The sequence below is a fragment of the Schistocerca cancellata genome, chromosome 10 (assembly GCF_023864275.1).
Source record: "Schistocerca cancellata isolate TAMUIC-IGC-003103 chromosome 10, iqSchCanc2.1, whole genome shotgun sequence".
Classification (NCBI taxonomy): Eukaryota; Metazoa; Arthropoda; class Insecta; order Orthoptera; family Acrididae; genus Schistocerca; species Schistocerca cancellata.
Window position 1 is genome coordinate 3,135,407 of NC_064635.1, and position 12,279 is coordinate 3,147,685.

The window sequence follows — 12,279 nt, forward strand, 5'->3', positions numbered from 1 at the left end:
ACGAACAATACTAACGGTCTCTCGTGGCCGCTCTACCCGTCAAGACAACTGTAACTGTTATCATTGGATACCAGCTGAAGCGTGTACATACAGGAAATTACATTGCCCACCGCCTAGGGAAATATCAGATGATAAAAATCAATTACAGAATGATTTAGACAAGATACATATATGGTGTGAAAAGTAGCAATTGACCCTAAGTAATGAAAAGTACGAGGTCATACACATGAGTACGAAAAGGAATCCGATAAATCTCGGTTACACAGAAAATCACACAAATCTAAAAGTCGTCAGTTCAGCAGAAACTCGCGGAATTACAGTTACAGAGGATTTAAATGAGAACGCTCAAATGGATAATGTTTTAGGGAAGGGAAACTAAAGATTGTGATTTAGTGGCAGAACACTTAGAAAATACAAAAGGTCTAATAAAGAAACTGTCTACATTACGCTTGTCCGTCTTCTGCTATAGTATTGCTGTGTAGAGACAGATCCTTACCTGATAGTACTGACGGACACCTGAAAAGTTCAAAGAACGGCAGCTCGTTTTGTAATATCGCAAATGGGGGAGAGAGTGTCACGGATATATTACCAGAGTTGAGATGCCAGTCACTAAAACAAGAGCGTTTGTTGTTGCGGCGAGACCTTTTCCTGAAATTTCAATCTCCGACGCTCTCCTCCGATTGCCAAAATAGTTTGTTGACACCCACCTACGTAACGAGAAAAATTCATTGTAATAAAATAAGGGAAGTCGAAGTTCGCACGGAAAGATTTGTGATCGTCGTCGTCGTTGTCGTCTCCCCCCCCCCCCTCCCCCGCTGTTTCAGAGTGGAACGGTGCAGACATAGTCTGAAGGTGGTTCGAAGAACCCTCTGCCAGGTTCTTAAATGTGAACTGCAAAGTAGTCATGCATATTTCTTTTGGGTGCTTCACATTTTTGAGGTTGTGTGTTATTAGCAGCATGTTGCTTCGATAATTTTTTCATGTGTAAAGGACGGCGTCAACACGACCGCCATTGATAATCACTTGTTAATGAAACAGCTGCACTCCTTTATTGTATCACTACGCGTTTTGATGGTCCACGGCATCATCTTCAGGTGGACATTCTTGGTCTGAGTCCAGAGCATATTAGCAGGCCAACGGAAGGAGGTAAAGGCTAACCATAAAGGTGCCGCATTTTGCTGTGCTTGTGGTACGTGCTCTTCATTGTACTTGAGGTGTGTTACGGTACTTCTTTGAACAAAGATATATATATATATATATATATATATATATATATATATGGGGCTTTAAATCAAAAGGGTAGGAGTAATGCGTTCCCCAATTGCCTCACGCTGTGAAATGGCGCCTGTACTCTGCACGCTTGCCGAGGACGTAACCACGCTGTTCTCCATCTCGAGACGGTGCTGTTAAAATAAACAGGAGACTGTTGGCTGTTACTCGCCTTCGAGTGTACGTACTTTTCCTTTTTGGCGAAGTTTGTGTTTTACAAGCCCTGCCTCTGTACGACCCGGGGTGGTGGTAGAGCCTGGTGGAGACCTGCTGCGAGTTTCTGCGCTCAGGCCGCTCCGTCGTGCTCCACAGGGTTTCAGTCTATATGTAGCACAAGCGATCTGGCAACCATGCAGGCTATGCCAGTACACCAGAATAGCCATTTTTGTTTCTCACATCACACAGCATGCGCCAGTCTCCAAGATCACTCATCTTGAATCGCCATCTCCGACGTCATACAGCCCGTCCTAGAATTTCACACCAAGAGAACAATGCACCATCTTTAATTCCCTGCTCGTTTATACTTAGCCCAACACAGTGACGTCATAGGAATGGGGGAAAACGCATTAGCATAATTTGGCTACTTTGATGTTTCCACCATTTTTTAATTTACTGCTATTTTACACATAGGGGAACTGGCATATGTCAGAGAAGGCGTGGGGGGGGGGGGGGGAGGGATTTGGCAACGATGTGTGTTCAAAAATGTTCAAATGTGTGTGAAATCTTATGGGACTTAACTGCTAAGGTCACCAGTCCCTAAGCTTACACACTACTTAACCTAAATTATTCTAAGGACAGACACACATACCCATGCCCGAGGGAGGACCCGAACCTCCGCCCGGACCAGCAGCACAGTCCGTGACTGCAGCGCCTGAGACCGCACGGCTAATCCCGCGCGGCAACGATGTGTGATATCATCGATGGTGTCATAGGGGGAGGAAAGCGGAAATCTGACAATAATGCAAGTGTTACCAGAACTCATATTACTATAGTTCACATCAAACGATATTAAAGGAAATGTGTATTGCGAGGCCATTGTCAGAGCTCCCAGACTCCTGAACAGGGGTAGGTAAGATGCTCGCACATTGCTTGAACTGTTCGGTAGTGAGCCAAAAATACCGTTTGTCAACGGGAAGAGTTTCCGCAGTATAATGTCGTATGTCTTAAGTAAATGAAAATATGCAAACTATATTGTACTGAAAGACGATCTGTTTTATTTGTTAAAAACCACTGAAAATCCAAACTCGCATAAAATATTTCTTTATTTAAGACAACCGGTTCCAACGGTCTTTGCTGTCGTCTTCAGGTCTTAAACACCTTTTGATGTAAAACATGTTCATTTTATTGTTAACGTCACGCATGAGATGTCAAGTGGACAAAACTCAGCACATTATGATAAACTTTTATAATGTGCTGAGTTTTATCCACTTGATATCTTGTGCATCAGCTTCCCCGTAAAATGAACGTGTTTTACATCAAAAGATGTTTAAGACATGAAGACGACAGCAAAGACTGTTCAAATTGGTTGTCTTAAACAAAGACATATTTAATGCGACCTTGGCTTTTGAATGTTTTTTAATATGCAAAGCATAGTCCCTTTCGCGTTGGACTACTACTTACTGTAGGTACTGTTCTAAAGTTAAACACAGCAGCATTTAGTTTTTGCTCAAGATCCTAAACATGAACTTTGCACGACAACTTACCGTCTATCTGAACACCTAGGCCCTTGGATTGTTCAGACTCGCTAAGCACATGCCCTTTCTGTGTAAGTAAAATGTTAGTTATAAAGTTTAAAGTGGCAGGAAATCGAAAAAGCATTGCCTTTCCTACGTTGTTACACTTCGCTTGCCAATGCCCAACAGCTGACACTTATGTCATACAGCATCTTATTGTTTTAAATTCAATTCGGTTCTGTTGGAAGTGGAAATGCCCTGTGGCTAGGGCCTCCCTGTCGGGTAGACCGTTCGCCTGGCGCAAGTCTTTCGAGCTGACGCCACTTAGACGTCTTGCGTGTCGATGAGGATGAAATGATGATAAGGGCAACACAACACCCAGTCCCTGAGCGGAGAAAATCTCCGACGCAGCCGGGAATCGAACCCGGGACGTTAGGTATGACATTCCGTTGCGCTGACCACTCAGGTACCAGGGGCGGACAATTCAGTTCTGTTCAAGAATTGGCAGCCCACGTCCTCTAAGTTTACAAATGTTGCTAGCTCAGCTGTTCAAAGTTTAAACATTGGCATTCTGACATTACAGTTCAAATAATTTGCGCCACCCACCAGCCTCTGCCATCATAGTTTAAACAATCTCCTCTACCAAAAATGCGTTCTAACTCGCTGGCGTTCTGTTGTGCTGTGTGCCGGACCTCCTCAGTGCGTACTCCCCGCTCCCAGTACAACATCGTCACGATGTCTGTCTTGGGCGTGTTGGAACATACAGCACATTCCAACATAGGGCCTCACGCAGCAGGTACTTACACAGGCACATTCCTAAGGTCTTAATCGCGGATCGATTTTAGAACAGCGGCTCGCTGGAAATTCTCCAAAACAGTCATAAACGTGGTGTGATATTCTGTATTTTACTCTTGTGATGGCATCATGGAACTGACCACAAGCCAGGAAACAAAGCATCTACTACCTTCTGGGTCTCGTGGATGAACAGAGCAATTTGACCTTCACACGAACATTGTTTACGGAATGTGTATGCATTTTGATATTCTACCCTCCCCCTCCCCCTCACAGCTACTTCATAATATTTTATCATAAAACATATTAAACAATTTCGCAGCCAACCGACGTTAGCGATATAACCTTTTAGTTGCGTGTATCAGCTGAGTGCCATTAAATATGATCACATGCACGGTGTGACTTCTGCATTCTCATCTTATATGCATAAGTCGGATTAAACAGAACAAGTTTTCATCTGAATATATTTCGGTGAAGAAAAATCGCACACTTCAGTGCCTTTCAATCTATCAGGGGCTTCTCACCTAGGCTGTGGCTAAGCCATGTCTCCACAATATCCTTTCTTTCGGTAGTGCTAGTTCTGCAAGGTTCGCAGGAGAGCTTCTGTAAAGTTTGGAAGGTAGGAGACGAGGTACTGGCAGAAGTAAAGCTCTGAGGACGGGGTGTGCGTCGTGCTTGCGTAGCTCAGATGGTGGAGCACTTGCCCGCGAAAGGCAAAAGTCCCGAGTTCGAGTCTCGGGAACAACAATAAGAGAAAAACGAAAAAGGAAAAAATATAAAAACGGAAACCTATAAAATGACAGTAATATTAACCAACACTAGGAATATAAAGGGTAATAGAATAAAATGTCTTTTTTTTTTAAAAAAAAAAAAAAGTCCGGCACACAGTTTTAATCTGCCAGGAAGTTTCATATCAGCGCACACTCCGCTGCCGAGTGAAAATCTCACAGTTGGACTATTTTGAATGTCCCGCATTTTTAACTTCCTGCTTTTTTTTAAAAAATTCCGGTCTTTTATACCTAGCGTAACTGACCTGTGTGAGATGGGGGAATCGACAGCACTGTGTGACATCATTGATGATGTCGTAAAAGGACAGAGGGAGCAAATCTGTTAACAATGCATGCGCTTCCAGAAGTCTCCGCATACTACTAAAATTTGAGCTTATTCCCAAGAATTAACAGACTGCACTCAGTTAATTTGAAATGGAAATGCAGCCTGCATTTGGATCGCACCTTGTTGACTCTTGTGCATAAAGATGTTCAGCATTCTGCTGCACTCCTTTTCATTAAGCTACCGCAGGAATTAAAAATATCTTAGCTGTAATCCTCGCACTTTCAAGAATAAAGCAAAGAATTTCCTCGTGGATTACTCGTTCTGTTCAGTCGCCAATTTTCTCAGAAAAAAAATTAGAACACTCCTGGGGTATAGTATTGGTTATATTAATATATACTCAGCAGCTTTTCACCTACATGGGATTCGTGTGAATTTTATTTTGTCGGTTATTAACTTTTCTGATGTTAATTTCATATACTGACGTTGCAAGACCATGGAGATTTGTTCCTCTTTTTGGTCCTAAGTACTAGATGTGTAAAATAAAAAAACCGTTGTGGAATAGTGATGAAGTGACAACTACCTGTTAGTGAGTGCGATATGGGAGCGCAGTCACATCGCTGTCTGTCACTGCACGGTGTGTGTGTTTCCCGAATGATGCAGGAGCTGCACGTGTAGTCTGCTCCGCAGCTTGTTCGCAAGTATGGCATCTGGATGTCAGTCTGCTCTGGCGAGGAGAGTAGTCTGCTTGCTCCCCTAGATCATGGTTGGATGGTAACTGTTTTCTCCCTGATCACCAGCGGGTTCCCCCTGTCGCAGCCAGTTGTTCCTCAAAGTGAGACATGAACATCTCTACACGGTGAAATCGAGCTCTATCGATAAAATTTCGCATCTTGTTCACTAACATTTTCTGAGTATTTTGCTTAAGGAATCGACGGTCTCTGGTGGTTAGTTACAGAGTAGTAACGTAATTATCGTTCATTCGGTTCGTTACCTCAGTTACATTTGTTTTTGTGTAAATACCTGCAACTGTCTGCGGAATGATTCTACTTCCGCCTACATACACCTCGTGCTAGGACTGCGAAGACTAGATCAGAGAAAACACGGCTCGTATTGAGACATTGACACAGTCGATTCCCCCTCGTTCCATTTACGAGAGGAACAGGGAAGGTAATGACTGCCACGTTGCTGCTGGGTACCATTCGCCGGTGGCTTGCCCATTATGCATGTAGATGTAGATGCAGAACAGTGACGAATCCTGTAATACGCAGTCACCAAAATGTGCTTCACAGAATATTGCGACAACCTTCAGCCGAAACATGTACGTTTCTATAACAGTATGTTCATTCTGTCCCTTCAGTGTATAGCACGGCACGTAACAAAAGCAGAAATATTCTCTTACAAGAATTGTTCAAAACACCGACGACCGTGCTGCAGCAGAGTGTAGAAAGAGGCCGCGTGGTCTGCCTCAGTGGTTCAGCAGCCCCAGCACGTTGTCGGAGCGATGCATGCACCACAGGCCAGACGCACGTCGGAGGTGCTTCAGACACGTGGCAGTAACCTGTGTTTCTTCTCTGTGTACCCAGTGAAGGTATCTGGAAGCTTCCTCGCGGATTGATGAGAATACTTTTGGTGACGTGGAATCTCTTTGCCAGGCTCCTCTTTCAGTTTCGAATTTTTCACTATTCTGATGAAATCTAATTGAAGACGTAGCATTATTTTACTAAATTTAATTATCCGTGTCAAATCTATACTCTGAGGGCACTGCATCACTTGGAAGTAGTGTGATGGGAAATTTCCACTATAGAAAAGATGGTTCAGATGGGTCTGAGGACTATGGGACTTAACTGCTGAGGTCATCAGTCCCCTAGAACTTAGAACTACTTCAACCTAACTAACTTAAGGACGTCACACACATCCATGCCCGAGGCAGGATTCGAACCTGCGACCGTAGCGGTCGCGCGGTTTCACACTGTAGCGCCTAGAACCGCTTGGCCACTCCGGCCGGCTATAGAAAAGAAACCCGTAGAATGGATAGAATTCCATCATCCATACAATTGTTTTGGACCATGTTGTCCCTAGTAAAGCGAAGTATTCTGTTGTTCCAGAGGAGGCTGCGTGCAGAACGGGCTAGAAATGTGAGGGTGCTGTCCGGAGACTCGGCTTATCGGCTGTCTGCTCTGCGCCTGGCGACGCTGGCCCTATCCATACAGGAGACCTACCAGGTACATACTGGCTCTGTCCATACAGGAGACCTACAGGTACTTACCGGCTCTGTCCATACAGGAGACCTACCAGGTGTATCGAGTATAGATTTAAATGTCAGGAAGTCGTTTCTGAAAGTATTTGTATGCAGTGTAGTCACGTATGGAAGTGAAACATGGACGATAAATAGTGTGGACAAGAAGAGAATAGAAGCTTTCGTAGTGTGGTGCTACAGAAGAATGCTGAAGATTAGATGGATAGATCACGTAACTAATGAGGAGGTATTGAATAGAATTGGGGAGAAGAGGAGTTTGTGGCACAACTTGACTAGAAGAAGGGATCTGTTAGTAGGACATGTTCTGAGGCATCAAGGGATCACAAATTTAGCATTGGAGGGCAGCATGGAGGGTAAAAATCGTAGAGGGAGACCAAGAGATGAATACACTAAGCAGATTCAGAAGGATGTAGGTTGCAGTAAGTACTGGGAGATAAAGAAGCTTGCACAGGATAGGGTAGCATGGAGAGCTGCATCAAACCAGTCTTAGGACTGAAGACCACAACAACAACAACAACCAGGAGCTTACCGGTTCTGTCCATACAGGAGATCTACTTACTGGCTCTATCCATACAGGAGACCTACCAGGTACTTACCGGCTCTGTCCATACAGGAGACCTACCAGGTACGGCTCTATCCATACAGGAGACCTACAGGTACTTACCGGCTCTATATGTACAGGAGACCTACCAGGTGCTTACCGGTTCTGTCCATACAGGAGACCTACTTACTGGCTCTATCCATACAGGAGACCTACCAGGTAGTTACCGGCTCTGTCCATACAGGAGACCTACCAGTTACGGCTCTGTCCATACAGGAGACCTACAGGTACTTACCGGCTCTATACATACAGGAGATCTATCAAGTACTTACCAGGTCCATACAGGAGACCTACCAGGTACTTACCAGCTCTGTCCATACAGGAGACCTACCAGGTGCTTACTGGCTCTGTCCATACAGGAGACCTACTTACTGGCTCTATCCATACAGGAGACCTACCAGGTGCTTACCGGCTCTATCCATACAGGAGACCTACCAGGTATGGCTCTATCCATACAGGAGACCTACCAGGTACTTACCAGCTCTATCCATACAGGAGACCTACCAGATGCTCAGCGGCTCTGTCCATACAGGAGACCTACCAGGTGCTTACAGGCTCTCTCCATACAGGAGACCTACGAGGTACTTACCAGCTCTGTTCATACAGGAGACCTACCAGGTGCTTACCGGCTCTGTCCATACGGGAGACCTATCAGGTACTTACTGACCCTGTGCATACAGGAGACCTACCAGGTACTTACCAGCTAAATGTAAAAGTAAATGTCGTGTGACTAGGGCCTCCCGTCTGGTAGACCGCTCGCCTGGTGCAAGTCTTTCGATTTGACGCCACTTCGGAGACTTACGCGTCGATGGGGATGAAACGATGATGATTAGGAGAACACAACACCCTGTCCCTGAGCGGAGAAAATCTCTGACCCAGCTGGGAATCGAACCTGGACCCTTAGGATTGACATTCTGTCCCGCTGTCCACTTTTTTTTCTCGTTGCATTTGATCGTAGCTGACGTCACACGACATCCGTTAAAGTACCTCATCGATCCCTTCACTCAGTTTTTTTATTACAGAGACCAGCCAGTTCTCTGACCGAACACGCTGAGCTACAGTGCCGGCAAACCACTCAGCTACTGGGGGCACTTACCAGCTCTGTCCATACAGGAGACATACCAGCTATTACCATCCTCGGCCCTCAGTGATAGATTCTACTGTCAGTAAGTCCTCGTGCTCAATAAAATGAAGCTCTATGTGAGAGGCGTACAATGATGGACATGGATATATTGTAAAAAGTAAAGCTGTCATTACCTGAGGATGGTTTCGACACTACAGTGCTTTAGTCTTCTTGGAAGTCGTCTTCCCTTCTCTTCCTCAGACCTACCAAGTGGTTTAGTTAGCCAGTTGTAGGGGGGGGGGGGGGGACAAACAGTGTAACATGGACCTTGGAATATGGTGAAGCTTGGAACTTTTTACGTTAACATATCGTTGGCCAAAGGTGAAATAAGCGACAAGTGGCAGAAATAATCCAAGGAAGAACTGGGGATCGAACCCCAGACTGTTTTATTTGTTTTCTAGTACTTGCACACGGAGCCACCGGCCCACATACCGACAGATGATTAAGCATAACCAATTAAGCGTGAATTTATTTCCAGTGTAAACAGTTTTTGGCTTCGATAATTGTTCTGGAAATGTAATCCGTGATATCCTGACGCACACAGAGTAGTTGACTCACGAGTTTCGTGGTTCTCGCCTTACCTGTATGACAGAAAGCAGAGGGTGTAAATCCTTTTTTGGACATTTTCCTATAAGCATTCAGAACTGAAGCAATCAGAAATAGTAAACCACAAGCTTGTTTCTGATATACACAAATGATATTTCACTTGCAATGTCAAAGTATACAAACTTGCGCCAGGGATAGTATTTTCAAAATATGTTAGTTACACGGATTATATCTGGGTTTACTTCTAGAACATCCTGTGCGGACATCTTCAGAAAACTTGGTATTTAGCAACAGCTTCAAAACATAAATTTTCGTTAGTATCGCTTTATAGTCGCCAGTATTTGCATTTTCTCAAAAAATGGTGGGAAGTGTTAATTCAACAAATTACCTCCTCAAAAACTCGGAGATCTCGACATCAGCACTGAAAGGAGTAGGGTGCGCAGGCGGGCGGGAAAATGACTGCAAAGAGCGTATAAAGTGTCCTGGGGGTAACATGGTGGCGTTATAGACTGAACTAATCAACTCTACTAGTCACCTCCTACTCCACTAAATAGTATCTTCACACAAACTCTTAAAATTAATTGTAATACAATAATAATATTGTTTACGCTTTCACCGGCTGCAGAAAGTACATATATACTTACGACTAACTGTATTTATTTACTGCGTTCATGGGAGTCAGTGGTACCGTTGCATAAGTCGCTAGCTGGTGTTAAAAATTCCGTTATATACGTAAAATAACGTTCACCAAAAATCCGCCAGGCGTCGTTAAACTTTCTTAAGGGCAAAGGTAAAGTCGGGGGCGGGAAATTATATTATTTTCAACTCTTGGTTATTGCCAGACAATCACGTGGTACAAGATTTTTCAATTATACTATTTTGCTTTTATTCTAGTGTTATTTTACAAGCTTGGTATGAAACATTAAAAATCACATTAATTTATTGATGTACGGTAATGAATGTGTGTTGCTATTTTTAACAAAAAAATTAGTTCTAACGTATGCAAAGTTACAAAAATCCGAAAAAAAATTAAATTCGTGAACGATGCTCCCTTAAATGCTCCACTCAACCGGAACTGCAAATTATTCGTGTCTCAGGCGTTCAATCTGAAAATACAAAATAAAAAGTTTACTTATAGCGTTTAAAATTTTCTAGTTGTAATTATGTGCATGAGATTACTAACGAAATAAAATATATACACTGTGTCATTTTAAACGTTTTACATTGAAAGCCCAGATAATTCAATCATTACTCAACTTTTATTACGAGACCAATCCTAAAATCTAAAAAAAATCGTATGTTCCATATAAAAAAGTCAATGCTGCCCAAAAAAAGTATGAAACAGACAATTTTTTTGCGATTTTGGGGCTGGTCCCATAGTAAAAGTTGTTCGCGGTGGGTATACGTTGATTTGACTTTTGATGTAACATGTCACGGTGTAGGTATTACACTACGCTTTCATAAAATAAAATATAATTATCAGCTAGATGCTTTTACCTAAATTTCAAAATCATATAAGAAGTCTCCAGGATCATAAGCTGCCTTCACTGAAGAAGAAATTTAAGTATCTCCAGTTTCTCTTGGTCTTGCTTTACCTAGATGGTTAATAACATCTTCTGGGAGATCATAATTCGAGCAACTCATGTTTTTAAAAATGGTTCAAATGGCTCTGAGCACTATGGGACTTAACAGCTGTGCTCATCAGTCCCCTAGAACTTAGAACTACTTAAACGTAACTAACCTAAGGACATCACACACAGCCATGCCCGAGGCAGGATTCGAACCTGCGACCGTAGCAGTCGCGTGGTTCCGGACTGCGCGCCTAGAACCGCGAGACCACCGCGGCCGGCTCTCATGTTTTTAATCTTCAGTTCGTTTCTGATGAGAAGAATTTAATTTACAGTCTGTTCCGTAGTTTATTGTTCACAACATTCACGGAGCTAAATACACTTTATACTTCGGCGTCACAATGTGGTAAGGATAGAACAGCAATAATGTGGTAAGGCTGGAACAGCAGTAGCGCGTTCTTATATTCGGCTACTTTAGCCCAAAAGCTAATAGTGTCCCCGTTTAGCGGATTTCAGTCAACGAAGTAAATAGTCTGCCACTGCCGCACGATTTTGTCACTTTTTTCGTCGGCGTATCCCATTTCCCGTAAAAGATAAATTAATTAAGTGTCTTGACTGTTTCAATGTTTCTTCCCCTCTCAAGAGTTTCATTTTTTCTAAAGCTTTCTAATTCACTGGGAGTCGTTTTCGGATTTCGTCTCTTAACGTCACATTAAAATCAGTACACCGTTCTTTTATACCTGCAATACTGACATTATGATTTACTGAAAGTTTCTGCACGTGTGACTCAAAAAGATATCAGAGGTAGGGGATGGGTTTAATGTGGTTTCTAACTCTGAGATGCATGTGGCGCTGGTCAGTTGTTCCTGCCGTCGGCAACAGAATTCTTTGGCAGGCTGAACGTAGCAAAGCCATGAAAGAAGTTAAGTTTTGCGGGTTTTGCTTTGTGTCTCTCAAAGATTTCGATTGTCTGTTGCACCTCACCGAGAACGGTTTTCAAAAGCTACATATAGAATCTAGAGCCGAGTACCTATAACATCGATCTTCAGTAGTCATACAATGCAATTTTAATGCATCCCACTGCGACAGAATTCTTGCTATAGCCGGTTAGACAGATAGTCATCGTGTGTCACACGTCTTCAGTGCATCACCGCAATTAATTAGCTCAAAAATAGTTTATACCAAGTTTGCCCGTTGTCGAGTATGAGAACCAGGTGTAGGTTTCACGGTCCAGAAACGCTGCGTTTCGTGGCAGAGTGATTCCTGATGCGTGCGTTACCGCTAGCTGTATTGAATGACAGACAGGCAAAAGGTACTGTAATCATATATGGAGGATTATGTTGCATTTTCAGAATTGTATACACGCTGTGCCTGGAACCAGTCGTGACAGGTGCATT

General features: G+C 43.4%; 1 protein-coding gene across 3 annotated transcripts in view; it reads left to right on the plus strand.

The window, feature by feature from the left end:
* Nucleotides 1-12,279, plus strand: part of LOC126106790 (uncharacterized) — a 467,803-nt gene that overhangs the window by 398,332 nt on the left and 57,192 nt on the right. For all 3 annotated transcript variants that reach the window (XM_049913178.1, XM_049913177.1, XM_049913176.1), the window contains exon 7: nt 6,893-7,009. In XM_049913178.1, coding sequence (XP_049769135.1) covers nt 6,893-7,009 — 117 coding nt within the window. The remainder of the gene's footprint in view (nt 1-6,892; nt 7,010-12,279) is intronic.